Below are 19857 nucleotides of genomic sequence, written 5' to 3'. Positions count from 1 at the left end.
GAACCATCTGAAAGATGGCCATATTGGGTGGCATCTGTGTGCAGGGACTGTTTTAAAAAAAACTGAAAATGCTGGAAATAACTCATTAGGCTATGTCTGTGGAGAGAGAAAAACAGTTAACGTTTCAGGTTGAAGAGTTTTTGTCAGGACTGGGGTGAACATTTATATCTTCTGCACTATTTCAGAAAAGTAAAAAGATTTTCAATTACATGGGCAATACTGAATAGCCACTACCCTGTATATGCAACTTAACTTGCTTACTTGTTTCTTTTGTGGTTTACATTTTGCAACCTTGGCTAATTATTTCTAATTAAAGTGATTTTTGCAGGATGCATACTTTCTGAACAAACTCAATTGCTAACTGGTTTTCAGTTACACCACAAGCTGTACTATTAATGACTATGTTAGCATTATTGTTCATATCAGCAGTAAGACAGCACCTTCCAAAATTTAGAATAGAGAAAATATATGCCATTGCCATTTTTTAATTACAAGTATGCTGGCACTGAGATGCATAGCATCATCTGTACCAGAAGTAAAAAGACAAAATAACAAATTCTCAACAAGTCAGGGTAGCATCTTTTGAGTAAAAACACAGGGAATGTGCAGCAACAGACAAAGGCCTGTGATTAGCAAGGTAGCAGGTATAAACAAACTATCAAGTGGGCTTGGTGCTATGCATTTCATTCATTTGAAACAATACGCAGTAAAACATTCCAGATAAAAACATGGCTAAGAAGTGATGAATCTCATTTTGTGTGACTTAGTTTACATTTACAAATCAGATGTAGATAGGGATAAAACTCTGGTTCCTTTCGATTCCTTGGGTTCAATTTTCACCAAGTAAACAAACACCAAATTAAAACTTGAACTTGTTGGCATTTCAAGTTGGGACCTTTAAATAAATAAATCAATGGAGGACAATGTTAAAAATATTTTTTAAAACAGATTTATTTTATTTTATATTAATTTAATAAAACAAAAGCATTTTTGAGATTGACATCTAATTTTACACTCTAGTTTACCTAAATGCCAATTCAAGTTAATACCGTATTGCAGTATTTACAATAATACTGTATTGAAATCTATAAATGAAGACAACTATACAGACTGGTATACAAAAGGAATGTTTCCACACAATTACAGACTGTTTTATAATACAAAAGAAATTGTTTTTTTCCAATACTATGTTGTACACTTTCAATAAACCTTTGGCAAGCTGCATTACACAGGTGCACATGTCAAGATGATCCTCTGGTTTGATAAAATGGACTGTGTGCTATAACACTCTGCTGGTTATCAATGCAAAAACAGATATTGCTAGAAAGGCTCAGCAGGTCTGGCAGCAACTGTGGAGAGAAATCAGAGTTAACATTTTGAGTTGAATTCTGAACTTCAGTTCTGAGGAAGGGTCACTCCACCCAAAACCCGGCTCTGATTTCTGTCCATAGATGCTGCTAGACCTGCTGAGCTTTTCCAGCAATCTCTGTTTTTGTTTCTAATTTACAGCAACCACAGTTATTTCAGTTTTTATTAATTCACACTGGCAAGGCTAACACTTCAAATTGTTACCAATGATTATTCAGACGCTGAATAATGGTGGGTAAGTTCAGAAGCAAAACAATTACCTTCAAATGTATACATTTCATTTAACAAAGCTCTAGAGCAATAAAACTATATTTTATATATATAGATACACACACACACACACACACACACACACACACACACACATACACAGAGAGAGAGAGAGAGAGAGAGAGAGAGAGAGAGAGAGAGAGAGAGTAGCACTCATCAACTGATCAGACCCCACTGCTAAACAACATCTGAAAATATGAATTTTATATTTGAATTACTTATCTTTTCCTTTAACAGCTGTCAGTATATAAATAACCGAATGTCTAATCTTCAGTGTTGACTTTACACAAAAAGTTGTGCCCTAAGCTTTAACTGCTGAGTGTTTTTAAGATTGTCTTTCAACATTTGCAACAGTATAGCTTTAACTGCATATTGAGGATACAGTACAAACATGATCTTTCTTTCCATTATAGGGAAAATTAAACCTGGGGAAGCATCTCTTAATTGGAATTTATTTAAAAGCAATGCCTTCTTCAACAGATGCTTCTTTAAGGCCAAAACCTGGTCATAATACGTCGCTTGTTTTGCTAGAGTTTGTTCTCAAAATCTTCACTGAGAATTGTATGAGAGAGAGTATCCCACAGATACACACAATTAATTATTTGCAAACATTACGTATTTATTACAGCCTGCTCCAAAAACAAATATAACTTCAAATATTGTTTACGGAGTTGTGCCAAAAATGGTGGTAAATGTTTGTATAATTTATTGAAATAAATGAAAACTATTTGGACCTTTGCAAGTATTTTTCATTTTACCTATGTCTAATGTTGTAAAGAATTTGTGTTTATGGATTGGGACTAGAAAGGATTTGTAGTAAACGGGATACAATCTCAAGTATATAGATAATGACACAAGTACAGTTCAAGCTATCTCATTCAACATATTTTGCCAGCATGTTCCAGCAATTCTGATCTACAAAGTCACAAACAGAATGTACAGATCTTCATAACAGTCAATCAGATCACACTACCTGCTCCATATACAACTGTCTGATATCAGATCATCACAGTTGTTTTACATGAAAAGAGCAATTTTTCTGTGCTACCATTTTGTCCCATAGGGATTTTGTAGAGTATACTGGACATGGCTATTGCCATGTTAGTTTGTGTTCATTTAAATAACTAAAAAAAAAGCTGGACACTTATAAACATGATTTAAAAAAAAATTACAAGGCATCCTTTTGGTTTGATTACTAGCAAGGACCAAATGAAATCAAATTACAGCTTCTAAATTACCCTTACTTCAATACATAGTGGATGTTACAGAACTATGTACTTTTTACAGCAATTCTTTCTTTTACACTTTTAGCCTGGGCCAGCATATTAAAGTCTACTTTTACCCGGCTAAGCACTACTGTGGGTTGCATACGTTGGAGTTGCTTCTCAGCAAGCTCAACACAATCTGAGTGTGAATTGTCCATTATTATTTTTATGTTCTTAAGTACATGGAGAGACAACGGAGTTTCAAAATTGGTAGTTCTCAAACATAATTTATCTGCATTTGACTGTGTGATATGGTCAACAGGAACCCTTGAATTTCTGTCGTCTTTCACAGGATAGTTTGGTGATGAATTACTCTCATCATTTAAAATTACACTCGATGAGACTAAACCATGATCTATTTTTTCAGTGTTAATAGTACGACTGTGAGACAAACCTTTACTGGATACAACATTTTTCTTTTGTTTGAGAGCAGATTCTTCAAGAAATTTTAAGAATGAAAATTCAAATCCCATGGGTTTGAATGTACTAAAGTCAAAAGGTTTGTGGTGGTGAGCCTTGTGACTACATGGGATGTGCTCTGAAGGTGCTACATCTTTCTCATTGAGAATTTGGATTGTGTCTCCCAACAGATTCTCAGAATTTTCCATTGTTACATTCTTTTTCTTTTTACTCTCAATGTGCTCTTCTGTGTCTGAAAGAATCAGGTGACTGCTTGATCGTTTTTTACAAGACTGATGGTTATTTACATCAGTCACTTTACTCTCAGCAATCATCTCTACAGTTTCCTCCAGTTCAGTTTTAATGCAAGCAGGGGTGTTCGTAATCAGTTTAGTATTAAACAATTGTGAAAATTCATCAGCTGTCTTAAAAGAGTTATCATTCTCCAGTTTCTTATTTAAAATTTCAGTTTCACTGAGCTTAGCTTGCTGTTGAATCATCACTCCATTGACAGCATTTTCCACCAGTCCTCCTTCATGGTTATTCAAAAATTTAGTTGATTCTTTGCCCTGGATACTAGCATGCTTCCTGCAAGTTACCAGATGTTTGTGGTATTGACTAACAAACATCTTAGAAATTTTGTGATGAATTCTGTAATGCTTTACTAGACTGCGTTCACTGGTGACCACAGATGAACAATTCTGAAACATACATGGATATTGTTCTCTCAGAGATTTGTTGTTGCATATAGCCAAAGCTTGGGACTTACTCTTAAAAGTATATTTAGCAACTTTTCTAGAGCTGCAAGATTTATTACAATCAACTTCTCCGCTTTTCATACTTTTGCTATCTGCAGTTAAACATTCCCTTGATATGGGTTTAGATTTACCATGATTCGTGATGTTTTCATTTTCTTCAGGGCCAAAATAACTCTTTTCATCAGAGAGATCATCCTGATTGGCTGTTCTGGGAATGTTTTCTTGGTCTGTAATGATTCTTCTTGGTCTCATTAAATGAGACCGATGAAGCTCTCTGTGCTTTGTAAAGATGTGTCTTAAAAGATTAGATCTAGTGGCATAAGTCCGATCACAGCCTTCACAGTCACATTTAAAACAGGTCATGTCCATATCACTTTGCCGACTTTCCACATCTATGCCATGAGCTATCATAAGGTGTTTAATAAAACTCCAGAAAACAGTGAAAGAAGAAGCACAATCAGCTTGGTCACAACGAAATAATTTTCCTTCACTGACAGAGGATATTATTTTTCCCATTTCATCTAAAGTGAGACTGTGAAGTTCCGTATAGTGCTTAATTAGATCTGTGATTCCTTGGAAAATTCTACAACAATTCTCAAGCTGACACTGAAATTCTTTCATGTGGACAGCAGCATTTTTGGTGATTTCTTGTTTGATCTGCACCTGAAGATGCTGTTGGTCAGATTGGTGCACAGCTTGATAGTGTAGTATTAAATTTTGCTGAATGGTGAATGCTGCAGAGCAATCTTTGTGGACACATCTGTACGGTTTGTGAAATCGATTAACGTCACATTCTGTTCTTACTTTAGTAATTGATTTCTTACACTTCCTTTCTCCTGGCATCTTTGTAAACTTCACTGTACTTGCAGCTTTTTTAGCTTGCTTCAAACCTCCCGCACATTTTCTTCTTTGTACCGACATACCTGGTGGATGCAGCACGACGCCTTTTGATCTTTCACAATCTAGGAAGGGATCTTTTGTTCTTACTTCACATACTGAGACTTCTTCTGATTCTACAGGTGGCAAGATGCTCTGTAGCTCTGCTTGCACTGGAGAGGCATCCTGCAGCCCTGCTGGCAATAATGAATTATCTGCTAAATCAGGTGCTAGTTGAGAGATATCTTGTGGCTCTAATGGTATAATTGGAACATCCTGTACCCCTGCTGATAGCAATGAGATATTTGCTGGTCCTGATACTAGTGGTGTAATACCCTGTACCTCTGGAAGCAAGACAGTTTGTGGTATTGCCGGTAGTGGTGAAACACATTCCTCCACTGTTGGCAGTAAAGATACATCCTGCAGCCCCTCTGATACTGGCGAGACATTTTGGGGATCCACTGATTGCAGCAAGACATCCTGTGGCCATGCCAGAAGTGGTGTGACAGCTTGCAGCCCTGCTGATTGTACAAGACTACTGTTTGATTCAACTGCCATCACAGAGGCACCCTGAGGATCTACCAGTAACAGTGGAGCATCCCGAGACCCTGCTGCTGGCACCAAGACATCCTGCTGCACTACTGACTGAGTCAAATCATTTTGAAGTTGCGCTGGTAATGCTGAGCAATCGTGAAGATCTGCTAATAGCATTGAACTATTCTGTGACATCTCATGATTATAAAGAATAGTCTTTGCATTCTGAGTATTACGTAAATGGAGATTAATTTCTGAATTAATCTCATCAGGTCCTGCAGTTACTGGTTCTAATTTATGCATTTCACTGGATGCATCTTCTTGCAATCCATCACTTCTGGGTTGAGAAATGATTTCCTGTAATGGTGATACAGTGTCTGTTGCTTTATAAGGGCCATCTGATTTCCTACAGTATGCTCTTTTAATTCTCAGTTTTACTAGCTGCTCCCGTGTTACCTGATGCATCGACTGGTAGTGGGCTCGGAGATTAGAATTTCTTGTAAATGTTTTCTGGCAGTTAGGAACGTGGCATCGAAATGGAGCAAATCTGGTCTGATACATCTTCATTTCCATTATCTGTTCTTTGGAGTACTGATGTACTTTGACATAATGGTTGGTCAAAGCATCTTTAGTCATTGCACTATAGATACACCCACTTTCCTGGCAGATAAATGGCTTAATGAGATTCACTTTCAGCTCTTTGCCATTTTCAGCAGCCTGCAGTGATACATTTGTTTGTGCGTCCGTCAAATACTTATTGATTGTGTTTGGGGTATTGATACAATTACTCATTGATGTGTGTGTCATGATGTTCATGGAAGAACCCTGTGTCCCTGCACCTGAGGTAGGGCAAGATGCACCATTCTTGTAAAGTTTATCATATCCCAAATTTAAATTTTGCAAGCCCAACATAAGTTCAGCAATGCATACATCTGATGTCTTACAGTCTTCAGGGTGAGATGAGTTATGATTGCTATTAACATTTGGGAGGGTGCCGTTAGTGAAAAATATAGATGGCTCACAGCTGTTTCCTAGATTTTGAGGGTGAATCTCATTGTCAGCAAAAGTTGCTCCTGAACAAAAACTGGATTCAAGGGCCTGCTGCAAGGACTCACAAGATGAATAGGAATCTGAGCCTTTAGTTGCATCTAACATTGCTGGGGCTTCAGTGCCGAGTGATAAGTCTTCACCAGCGACAAACGATCCTGGGCTACAGACAGCTGTTAGTGCCTGGGACATACTGATGTTGGCTGAGCTGTCCTCCACAGTCCTCATTTCAAAACTGGGTTGAAAGGTTTGTTGAACTACTGCAGTCTCAAATGTTCCAGGAGGACCAGTGACCTGGGAGGTCTTGCTTGGCCCAAATACAGAACTGTAGTTGTTCTGCTGTGTTTGTTGAAAAAGTTCATGGGTGGCAAATGGAGCTGTGTGGTCACCCATTTCCAATGATTGAAGAAATGTTTCCCCTGACAAGAATGTATCTGTGACACAAGGAGGTTCATGTTCTCCAGGGACAAATGAATCTGATGAAATAATCTTTTCTGTTTTGTGTAGAGTCTGCCCGTTCTTCTGCTCCACAACTGAAGAACCATCTTTTCTGTCATAAGGTTTACAGATAGCTCGTCGTGACAAATGACCACCAAGAGATTTGGGATTGGTAAATTCCCTATAGCATCTACTACAAATAAATTTGTCACCCTTGATGATAGCAGGCCATTTTGCACGCTTATTGTGTGTGTGTTTTTTCTTCCTGGAATGGGATAGATGATCATTTTCTACCATTAAAACACTGGGAACCGGTTGATATATGGCATATACTGTGTTCAAGGTGTTTTCAGGTGTTATATTTAAGTGTTCCTCAGTTGAAAAACACAATGCGCTTGGAGGAATTTCCCGATTTTGACATTTCGAGGCAGTTCTAATTTGTTGGATTTTTGATAGGTTCTGTTGATTCTTCAGTGTCTCATAGTACTCAGGGTGCGTAGCCTTGATATGTTTACTGACACTGCGTGATGAAGCATAGCTTCGATTACAGCCATCAACTTTACAGCTGAACATGTGAACTGGTTTTACTAATACACCAGGTTCAGTTTCTTCAGGAAGTGGTGAAATAAGAGTGTCCCCCTCTTTAAATACTGTTTTTGCCAAAACACACTGACTTTGATCCATGCTGATCTCTTCATTTTTCACAGTTAGACTAACGTGTGTGTCTTTTGGAAGGTGGCACTGTTCTCTGCTGGATGGCAAAGCATTTAGTTTTTCTGATGTGCAAGATTTGGATTCAACAACTTCACTTGCAACACAATCAATAGCAAAACCGTTCTGGTAGGCATCAGGTTGGCTGCATGGCTCATCTTCCATCTTTATCTGTAATAGCTGGTCTATCTGATTGGCTCTATTTGGGGCGAGCTGGTTTGGTTCAAAAGGTGAACCATTTTCAGCTTCAATTTTCACACAAGCTTGTGAGACGTGACCAACTTCGTGCTTCTGTAATTCACTTTGGGAGTAGTAAATGTTTCCACAGTTTGAGAATTTGCAAGTATATGAGGAATTATGGTAATGCTGTGCTTCATGGTCATATAACAAATAAGATTCAGCAAAAACTCTTCCACAACTCTGAAACATGCATTTAGCTTTGAACAGTGCATGCACTTTCCTGTGTCCAACCAATTCAGAATATGTACCAAAGCTTGCATTACACTCCAGCTGTATACAGACATATGGTTTAGGGCCACAATGAATTTGCAAATGTTCATTAAGGTGAGAAACACTGACAAAACGTCTCCTACAATACTGACATACAACTTTATTACTCTGCATTTTAAGAAAATGTTTTGCTTCATCATCATTACTGTGACCTTTCACATGTGCAATTAAGTTTTTAAAATATTTGAAAGCTTTTGTGCAGGTGGTTACAGGACAGTTGTAATCTTCAGTGCAGTCCACTTTTTGCGTAGTCATGATTTCAGGTTTGTATGATTTGTCCTTGCCTTCATCATCAGAGCCATCACTATCACTGAAGACCACAAAATCCTCACTATATATGCTGTTCCTTTTTATTGGACGGTGTTCCTGCTTGTCTATCTCAGATATCTTTTTACTTGCGACATTAGTATCAGCCAAGTTCTTAGCTGGTCGTCCGACTCTCCTTTTTGGTTTAATAGAAGCCAGTCGTTCTTTACAAGATTGCTTAATATGAAATGTAACATGTGGAACAAAAATCTCCTTTTTCTTAAAACTTTTGGCACATATGGGGCAGTAATAGTTTCCCTCTTTCACATGTGTTTGAGCATGACGGATAATTCGATGCCCCAGAAACTCTCTGTCACATAATACACAATATTGCATGTAGGCCTGCCAATTTTTAAATCTGGCAGACACCACACCTTTCTCAATTTTATCTTTTTCCTTAATTTTGATTTCATCAGATGAAGTATTTTGAATTTTTATCACATTGCTGTAAAATTTAGGAAGTCCGTTCAGTGAATGCTCTTTCGGAGCAACTTCAAGATGGCTATCGTTGTTTTCAAAGAGGTCACTATCATTAAGTTCATCTATGGAAGACACAATGGATGCTTCCTCGCCCATCAATGCAAGACAATGGCGTTTCAGGGTTTTCCAATCCCAAAATTCAGGATCAAATGGCCAATGTGTTTTTAAAACCAGTAAGAGTTCGCATCTCAGTGAGTTAGGAATTGGACCATTTTCATCATCATATTTCTGATCTGGCTGGTTGTATAAAGTCTCAACTGCATAATAAGCTTCCACTGTGGGTTCTAACAGGAATTCGGTAAGCTGGCATGCACGTCTGACCTCTAAATAATCAGGTAACAAGCATGAAACTGTCTTGCAAATTGATGTTTTCACTGTGGGACTTTCATTTGATTCCAAGCGTAGTGCTCTCACACAGAGCTCAATACAAGCTGATAGCCCAGCTTCTCCTGCCTGTCAAGAAAAACAGAGTCTTAGATAAAAGTTACTGCTCAGATTTGATAAAACATTAAGTAATGCTATGTACACTTGTAGGTGAAAATAAATTAAGATTTTAATACTTTATATTGTTGCTATCAACTGCTTAAAATAGTCAAAACCTTCGGTTCAAAACACAATCCATCTGATATAATCGATACTTCAGTGAATCACAGAATCCCTACAGTGTTGAAACAGGCCCTTTGGCCCACACTGGCCCTCTCAGCATCCCACCCAGACCCATCCCCCGATAACCCACGGAATCTGCACACCCCTGAACACTATGGGCAATTTAGCATGGCCAATGCACCTAGCCTGCACATCTTTGGACTGCGGGAGGAAACCGGAGCACCCGGAGGAAACCCACACAGACATGGGGAGAATGTGCAAACTCCACAGAGACAGTCACCTGAGGATGGAATCAAACCTGGGTCCCTGGTGCTGTGATGCTGCAGTGTGAACCACTGAGACACCGTGCCACCCTGTATGTGTATTATATACACAAACACATATCATACATCTTTAAAATATGCAATCAGTAGCAAAGATCTGACATTCTTGCCGTTGGCAGTATTCAGTAATTAAAAACTTGACCTCCCATCTGTAGTAACAGAATCCTATTTAATTTTGGGTCTGAGATGCAAATGCTGTGGGTGTGCATTAGCACAGCTTCTACAGTATGTTAAAGATGTGCAGCCTGTTCACTGCAATACATCGTTATATATTCTAACTGAATCATATAGCACTGACAGAGGTCATTCAGCTAAGTATCATCTTTGATACAGTTATCCAGTTAGATCTTCCATCCCCATAAATTCTGCAAATTTCTCCTCTTCTAAGAATTTACCAGAATCATATTTTGCAGCATGTACATTTAATTATTAGTAGATAACTGCCCACTTGGCTGAGAAACACCTGCATCAGACACAACCATTAACCTGAAAATTACTGGGACCCAATGACTTTACCAACAGGAACAAGGTTTAGGACTCATGAAAACTTTATAATAGCTGACAAGTACATTTGTTTAATCAGCAGTTTGTAGATGGAACAGAAGTTAATGTTGAAGGTTTTAGATCGGATGTCAATCAAAAGGGGGGCTTTGTACTGGAGTGGGGTGTTCTTGGGGATGCAGTCATCTGGGCAAATAAGCAATATTCCATCAAAGTCCTGATTTGTGTCTTGTAGATTGTTGATAGGCTTTGTGGAGTCAGCAAGGGAGTTACTTACCACAGAATTCCCAGCTTCTGACCTACTCCTATAATGTGGTATTTGTATGGCTAGTTCAGTTCAGTTTCTGTCTTTGGTGTTAGAATCAACCACTGACAGTTAGTGATTCATCAATGATAATGCCACTGAATGTCAAGGCTGATGGTTAAATTCTCTCGTTAGAAATGGAAAAACTGTCACCTATGTCGCCCAGATCTTAGTGCATTTGTGGACAGCTTCAGTCTCTGAGGACTGAGAATGGTACTGAACACTGCAACAAACATTCCTACTTAGAATTATAGAATCCCTACAGTGTGGGAACAGGCCATTCAGCCCAACAAGTCCACACCACCCCTCTGAAGAGCATCCCACTCAGACCCACTCCCCTACCTCTACATTTCCCTTGTCTAAGCCACCTAACCTAAACACCCGTGAGCACAGTGGACAATTTAGCCTAGCCAATCCATCTTGCCTGCACATCTTTGGACTGTGGGAGAAAACCAGAGGAAGCCCAAACAGACATGGGGAGAACGTGCAACCTCTGCCCAGATAGTCACCGGAATGAGGAATCGAACCCAGGTCTCTGGCGCTGTGAGACAGCAGTGCTAAGCACTGAGCCACCGTGCTGCCCACTTCTGACCTCATGATGGAAAGAAGGTTATTGACGAAGCAGCTGACTATGATTGAGCCTAGCACACGATCCTAAGAAACTAAGGGCTCTTGTGACACAATAGTAATGGCCCTACATCAGGATCAGTAGGACCAGGTTCAAGTTCTACCGGTGTAATAACATTTCTGAACAGAGTGATAAAAAAAAATCGACCTCGAGTAAATAACTGGGGCTCTGTATCACAACAATAGTGTACTAACATCTGGGTAAGAAGTCCTGAGTTTAAATCTCACCTACTCCTGAGGTGTGTCACAATACATCTGAATAGGCTGATTAAAAATGTATACCCTGAGTAACTGGATTCTCGTAGCACATTGGTGGTGCATCTATCTCTGAGCTCGACAGCCTTCGTTAATTTACACCTGCTCCAGTGGTAAGTAATACAGGGGTTTTGCTATAATGCGTATTCTGGCAATGTGAATTGGCTATAACCTGATTGACGAATAGGGGAACACTATTTCTAAAATGGAAACTTGCTTTGGCTATAATGCAATTCCATCGAGTAGGCATCTTGCTGTCAGAGGCCCTTTGCTAATGATACCTACAGTGTATTTGTATAATGTTGTGATTCTGACTGTCCCAGAGAAACACTCTCTGTTAGCCTTCATTAAAACTGAAAAGTAAGAAGCCAGATGATGCATTATCAGGAAAAGAAGGGTGTAGAGGAGAGTGAAAGACAGTATATCCATCTTTGGAAGGAAACACTTTGAGGCACAGGACTCATATGAAAGGAAGCTCCAGCAGCCTACTTAAGTAATTAGTCAGATCATGGATGATTTATGTTTCAACTTGAATTCTACCTTTGGTCCATATCCCTTGATACCCATGAGGTGTGCTGATAAGATTGCTGAAGGTGTCTGAGTTGCTATGGCTACATATACATATGTATATGTCGCAATGTGAAACTATGGATAGAGGTGATAGAGTCTCCAATGTTCTTTTAGTCACATTGTGAATGAGAGCGAGCTGCAAAGCCGCTATCACAGTTTAACCAACCTGCCTGAACAGCTGCTGACAGTGGTGCTATCCTTTGTGTTACGCTTTTTTGGTGGTCTGCCCCTAACCCTGCTTTTCCTACAGGCCCGTTTATTTACATAGCACAATATTCTATAACATGATACTGCGCTGGAATGCATTATAGCAGAACCCAATTTTTGTCTGAACAGGCTATTTGAAACTATCTACCCTGAGGAACTCCTGTAGATATGTCCTGTTACTATGATTATTGGCCTGCCATCTTCCTTTGCATTACACATGGCTCCAACATTTATTCTAAGTTTTTTCTAAAGTCTCCACATACCATAGTTAAAGATTTATTACCAATAAGTACCAACATGCTACAACTTTCAGGGTACTAGTTCTTTCAAGAGTACCATGCATTACTCCAGTGTGTGTCTTTCTGTACAGTCAGTCCCCAGATTTCTTTTTCACTCAAGAACAATATTATGTAGTTGCTTCTTGGGGTGGCACATTGGTTGACGTTGCTGCCTCACAGCATCAAAGTTTGATTCCAGACTTGGGTGACTGTGGAGTTTATATGCTCCTCCCACGTCTGCATTGGTCTCCTCCGAATATTCTGGTTTCCTCCGACAGTTCAAAGAAGTTACGTAGATTGGCCATGCTAAATTGCCCTATAGTATCCATGGACGTGCAGGCAATGTGGATTAGCCATGGTAAATGCAGAGTTATGGGGATGGGGTAGGGGCTGGGTCTGAGTGGGGTGCTTTTCATGGGGTTGTTGAAGACTCAGTATGCTGAATAGTCTCTATCAGCAATGTCATAGAACATAGAACAGTACAGCACAGAACAGACCCTTCAGCCCACGATGTTGTGCCGACCATTGATCCTCAAGTATGCACCCTCAAATTTCTGTGACCATAAGCATGTCCAGCAGTCTCTTAAATGTCCCCAATGACCTTGCTTCCACAACTGCTGCTGGCAACGCATTCCATGCTCTCACAACTCTCTGTGTAAAGAACCTGCCTCTGACATCCCCTCTATACTTTCCTCCAACCAGCTTAAAACTATGACCCCTGGTGTTAGCCTTTTCTGCCCTGGGAAATAGTCTCTGGCTATCAACTCTATCTATGCCTCTCATTATCTTGTATAAGATGCCAGATTCTATGATTCTTTTCAGGAAACTATCTTCTCAAAAAGCATAAATTTTAATGAACAGTTGAAGAGTATGATTGAATTTGCTGAGCACAAGAAAAATTTAATATTGGATATACATTGATAGAAACCCTTCCTTCAGCAAAATTTTTTCACATATACATGGAATATGGAAAAAAAGTTGTGACAATCTTCCAATAATTCATTACTACTATTACTTTGAATTAAATTATTTTCTTTCATGCGATGCATATAGGCAAATCTACAAAAAGTGACATCACAAGACAAGGGGAAAACACCACACACTGGGAGCTTTGTCTGGATGTGAGTTGAAAAGGCCTCCCTCTTGACATTAGACATAGATTCCTGAATAACATTATTACTAGATTGTTGAAGAAACAAAGATAGAAATAAAACAAGTTGTTGTCTCAATCTTTAAATTTTCACTGATTGAAGGAGTAGCACCAGAGGAGTGGGGTGTTGCCAATGTTATACCGGTATTCAGGAAAAGGCAGCAGAGTGAACTAGGATACTATAGGCTCATTAGTCCATTGATGGTAGTAAGTTTTCAGAAACATTTTTGATCAGGAAAAGACACAAATTAGTCTAATATTACTAAAATTAATTCATTAAAAGGTAAAAGGTAAATCATGCCTGGCTGACTTAAATGTATTTCTTAATGAGATAATACATGGTTTAAAAAAGGTAGATTTGAACATATAGACTTTTAGAACTAATTCTGTAAAGCCATAAAGCATATTAACTAAGAATAAATGCAGCAGTACCCAAAATTGGCTGAGTGGTTGAAGAGGCAGAGTGGCAGTAGAGACTGGAGGTGGTGTCCAATGATGTACCACAAGGATGAGAGCTGGGTGCCTTCCCATTTGAGATACAAGTAAGTTTGTGGATAACATGAGGATTGGCCAGGTGGTTAGCAGTGAGGAAGAAGGTCTTACAAGATGATAGAGACGATGGTCAGATCAGGGGCGATAAAACTTAACCTGATGTGTGATGTGATGCACTTCAGAAGTAGTAAAAAGATTCATAAGGTTTTCTTGATTTTAAAATTAGAGGCACTGAATATTAAAACAATGGTAATGAGCCAGATTATAAATTGGACAATTATAGACAACATATTTCAGTACAGGAGATTTAACTTCTGTTACAAGCAGAATGGGAAAAATTAGAACTCTGTTCCTCAGAACAGATTATGCAAAACTATCCCTGTTGCCATGAGTCAACAACTAGAGATTTAGATTTAAAATGACTAGCAAGAGATCTAAAGGGAAGATGAAGGAAAAAAATGTTCTGAAGAAGGGTCATTGGATTGGAACCCTTAACTCTGTCTTAGCTCCACTGATGGTACCAAACCTGCTGAGTTTTACCAGCAATTTCTGTTTCTGTTGCAGATGTCCTGCATCTGCAGTTCTTTTTGTTTTTTGAGGGAAAATGCAGAGTATGTTCAGGATCTGGGACAGTTTACCTGAAGTGGGAGGCTGAATCTACAATTTTTCTTTTGAAAAAGGATATAATTCCACATGTTACTCAGCATTCTGTTCAAGAATGTTAGAGCAGAGATGAGGTCTAAGCACATGTACATTTCAATAAGGTACTAACTGGTCTCTTCCTTTATTGCAAGTTTCTATGAATATGGAATTGCTAAGAATTTGCAGGACAGAAATAGAGATATTTCTACACCATACAGAACACCTTCTACTTTATCCACTTCATTTTATCCCATCAACTTTCTCCCTTTAAAGGTCCATTTCATTTCACTTTTAAGTGTGATTGCCAATACACTTGACCCATTAGTTGAATAATCATCTGCATGAAAAATTTTCCTTCCTTCTTAAGTACCAAGTTCCAAGAACCAAGATCTGGTTGTCACTGGCCATCCGAATAATGCCAAACTTCCTAACAGAAGCAGATGACTGATCAGCAGATTAATGGGAATGTCATTAAGTTATGAAGAAGGGTTTGGTTTTGTTGGAATTTGCACTCTAAGACAAGGCTGACTTTATGAAAGCTTCCTCCAAGAATTCAGCAGAATTTTTATTATGCTCACTTTTGTCATAAAAAGTGATAAAACAAAATTTTCCACTTCATATATTTCAGAATTAATTTGAAGTTTTTTTTAATGGCGCAATTATGAAGACGTCACAAACGTAATGAATTGCTCAAAAATTAAACTAGCATGTATAGATATTAAATATATCAATATCTTCTTATTCCCACTGCTGGAATTTGAACGCAATCTAGACTGTCACATCAATTTAATATGGAGAGAGATGTTAAGCCATAAAAAAAACTGATGTCTTGGCACATACCCCTAACATATAAACCAACACCATCCAAAAGGGGCAGCACGGTGGCTCAGTGGTTAGGACTGCTGCCTCACAACACCAGGAACCCGGGTTTGATTCCACCCTTGAGCAACTGTGTGGAGTCTGCACGTTTTCGCTGTGTCTGCATGGGTTTCCTCCGGGTGTTCTGGTTTACTCCCACAGTCAAAAGAAGTGCAGGCTAGGTGGATTGGCTATGCTAAATTGCCCATAGTGTTCAGGGATGTGTAGTTTAGGTGGGTTATAGGGGCTGGATCAGGGTGAGATGCTCTGAGGGTCGCTGCAGACTTGTTGGGCTGGAAGGCCTGTTTCCAAACTGTTGGGATTCTATCAAAAAAATAAAAGAAAGCTATTTAATCTTTTACCTCACTGTTGTTTGGGTGGTGGGGTGGGCACTTGTGTGAGAAAACTGGCTACTGTTTCTGCTTTTCAAAAGACCACATTTCTAATACAATTAATTCATTGTCATGAATATGTCCTCAGGATATGAATGATGCTATCCAAAATCACATTTATTTTTGCGATGTATGTTTAGTGTATAAAGTTTGAAAAATTAATAAATTTTAAAAATGTATAGAATATTTATTTACCTTCAAAGCCCTTCTGATGTGGACACAGTGGCCAAGTAGTAATGTATCTAGTCTAATAATTCAGCGGCCCAAGACAACGTACTATGGCAGCTAATATTTGGAACTGAAAGTTACACTTTGTAATAGTGACCATGAAACTGCTATTGTAAAATCCCATTAGGTTCACTACTGTCTTTTAAGAAATAAAACCTGCCATCCTTACCTGGTATGGCCTATACGTGGATCAGTAATGTGGTTGACTCTGAAATGGCCGAGCAAGCCACAGAGTTCAACGGCAATTGGGGATGGACAATAAATGATGGCCTTGTTAGCGACACTCACTTCCCAAGAAAGTATAAAGAAAATACATTTAGCTGGTCTAGTTAGGAATAACAAGAGAAAGCAAAATTTGTTTCCAAGGCAACAGGAAATGCAGCTGACAAAGCAACCATTACAAATATAACGAAAACAGGAATTTCTAAAAATACACTGCAGATGCAAGAATATCTGAAGATCAAAAAGGTTTTTTGAGTGATAGCGAGAGTGTGACAGCAAGTGAGACAGCGAATAAGAGTGAGAAAGCGAGCGAGAGCGAGTTTTCCTATAAAGTGGAGTCCCAGGTAGGTAGGATAGTGAAGAAGGCTTTTGGTATGCTTGCCTTTATTGGTCAGTGCATTGATGTAGGAGTTGGGAAGTCATGTTTGGCTGTACAGGATATTGATTAGGCCACTTTTGGAATTCTATGTGCAATTCTGGTCTCCCTGCCGTAGGAAGGATGTTGTGAAACTTGAAAAGGTTCAAAAGATTTGCAAGCATGTTGCTAGTTTTGGAGGGTTTCAGCTGTATGGAGAGGCTGAATAAGCTGGGGCTATTTTCTCTGGAGCATTGAAGGCTGAGGGGTGACCTTACAGAGTTTTATAAAATCATGGAGGTGCATGGATAGAATAAATACACAAAGTCTTTTGCCTGTCGTGGATGAATCCAAAACTAGACTAAATAGGTTTAAGGTGAGAAGAGAAAGATTTAAAGGGGACCTAAGGAGTAACATTTTTCATGTAGAGGGTGGTGCAAGTATGGAATAAGCTGCTAGAGGAAGTGGTGGAGGCTGGAAAAAAAAAATGGGGTGGCACAGTGGCTCGGTGATTAGCACTGCTGCCTCAAAGCACCAGGGGCTCAGGTTCAATTCTAGCCTTGGGCATCTGCCTGTGTGCAGTTTGCATGTTCTCCCCATGTCTGTTTGGGCTTCCTCTGGGTGCTCCGATTTCCTCCCACAGTCCAAAGATGCGCAGGTTAGGTGGATTGGCCATGCTAAATCACCCATTGTTCCAGCGACGTGTAAATTAGGTGGATTATCCATGGGAAATGCGGGGTTACAAGGTAGGGTAGGTGGGTGACTCTGGGTGGGATGCTCTTTGGAGAATTGGCGTGGACTTTTTGGGCCTGTCTCTACACAGTTGGGATCCTATGGGAGTGAGTGAGTGAGTGTGAGTGTGAGTGTGTGTGTGTGTGTACTCATCAAATGGTTCTGACAAATAATCTTTCTCCCATCTAATCTACTTGTAACACATACTATTTTTACTTCAGATTCCCAGCACTCAGTTTCCTCCTTTATGTTTAATGTCGAGGTATTTCCTTGGTCAAAGTGTCAACAATGATGGGTTACCATTTCCTAATCCAAAACTGGTAAATTTGTAATTTGAACATTCAAAATCACAGCAACTGCTGCAATGGTGGTCTCATGGTAACAGCAGCTATTGCTAGTTAACCATCTCTAAGGATGAAAAAGAAATGAGCAGAAAGTGATTTAAGGTGGATTATTAACTGCAATAAAGTCAAGTAGAATGTTATAAAACTATCTCTTTAATGTAATATTTATGTGATGACTGTCCTGGGGGCAAAATCAATTTTGTTACCCACCTTTTAATATTAGCCTGGGTAGTGCTCTAGCCTGTGTCAAAGACTATGGATTCAAACCTACATAATCAGGATTTCTGATCATGATCTAAGCTAATACTTCAGTGTAGTACTCAGAGATCTGCATTATCAAACTGCTAATTTTTGTAAGGTACCAAAAATGTCAGCCTACTTACCCTCCAGGTGTTTTTAAGATTCATTTGGGCCTTTTGAAGAGAGGCAGTGAATTTTTCTAGACTTGTGACCAACATTTGTCTTTCTGAACAAATTGCTGAAAAGCCAAACTGGTCTGTTACCTTTTCTGATGAAGGGTCTAGGCCTGAAACTTCAGCTTTTGTGCTCCTAAGATGGTGCTTGGCCTGCTGCATTCATCCAGCTCAACACTTTGTTATCTCAGATTCTCCAGCATCCACAGTTCCCATTATGTCAGTTATCTAAAATGCTGTCTTTGGGATTTTGCTCTGTACATATACTTACTCACAAAACAATAGTGATTATGCTTCAAAAGAAATGGTTTGGAATGTTCTTAGAAATCCTCGGAATGTGAAATGTGTCCTAAGAATGCAATTTATTTTGTCTAACTGTAATTATTCTTGAGTAAACTGCATAAATTAAGTTCTCCAAGTGTTCAACTGCTGATGACATGGGCCAGTTTAGATCAGACTTTGTTCTTTGCCCTCATAACTACAAGGCTTCCCCAATATACGTTCAAATCCAAAATGAGTGACAATTAGTTCTCAAAGATAGCATGCAATGGAATTTTGCACAATAGATTATTCATACCTCTGATTGTATGACCTTAATAAGAAAGAATATATGATAAACTGTTTTGGACAACATAGAGAACTGTTGACAGCATTCCAGAAAGGTCTGTGTGGAAGACTCCACCCGTTGCTGCAGTTTGCTCCAGAAGAGTGTCAATTCCCTGAAATCAAAAGTATTTAGCTGTTACTGATTTCACAATACCACAGCATATGGTGTCAGGGGATAATCAGGAGCATGGATTGCTAGCTGACTACAAATAGAAAAAAAAAGAGTAGCTACTCTGCACAGCAGATGATGGAAAATGGCATTCCATGTGCTTTGTTGCTGAAATCACAGTTGTTCACAATTGACAAACAATTTGGAACTGTGAATCAGAAGAACAATTTCAAAACTGGTAAATGATCCTAAATCGATGGGTGAACTTTAAGAGTGAAGAAAATGTGATAAAATAAAGACAGACTATTAACAAAATTACTAAATAGGTGAGCATTTGGTGAATACATTTCAATACAATTAAGTGAGAAATGGCACACTTGAAGAATAAAGAGGAAACACACTTCTTGGATGACAGTCTAAATGGGGTAGGGGAACAGATACATGAATCACTAGAAGTTGCAACAGCAAGAACATAAAAAAGCAAATCATGCATTAGAGTTCACTACCAGGGACACTTATACATAAGCTGCTTTGACCACAATTGGGAATGTTGTGCACTGCTCAGGTTATTATGCTGTATAAAGAACAGAGAGTTTCTGAAGAAAACCCAAAGGCCCCATGCACAGGGATGATACCAGACATAAGAAGATATCCTTGACATGCAAGCTGGAACTCTTTTCC

The 19857-nt window shown here is 39.0% G+C and overlaps 1 protein-coding gene across 3 annotated transcripts in view; it reads right to left on the bottom strand.

The window, feature by feature from the left end:
* Positions 1-1008: 1008 nt before the first annotated feature.
* LOC125454999 (zinc finger protein 292-like) overlaps positions 1009-19857 on the bottom strand; it is a 158085-nt gene continuing 139236 nt past the window's right edge. Inside the window, exons 7-8 of one of the 3 annotated variants that reach the window (XM_048536440.2) lie at positions 19039-19180; positions 1009-9415 (exon numbers count right to left, since the gene is read on the bottom strand). In XM_048536440.2, the coding sequence (XP_048392397.1) occupies positions 2909-9415; positions 19039-19180 (6649 nt within the window). In that variant the 3' untranslated portion in view covers positions 1009-2908. Of the gene's footprint in view, positions 9416-15757; positions 15842-19038; positions 19181-19857 lie in introns of those variants that run through there. The other 2 variants (XM_048536441.2, XM_048536442.2) reach the window with 2 other exon arrangements.

Source organism: Stegostoma tigrinum, chromosome 9, assembly GCF_030684315.1.
Source record: "Stegostoma tigrinum isolate sSteTig4 chromosome 9, sSteTig4.hap1, whole genome shotgun sequence".
Classification (NCBI taxonomy): Eukaryota; Metazoa; Chordata; class Chondrichthyes; order Orectolobiformes; family Stegostomatidae; genus Stegostoma; species Stegostoma tigrinum.
Note: the sequence above shows the minus strand (reverse complement) of the source record. Positions and strands in the feature narration are given on the sequence as shown.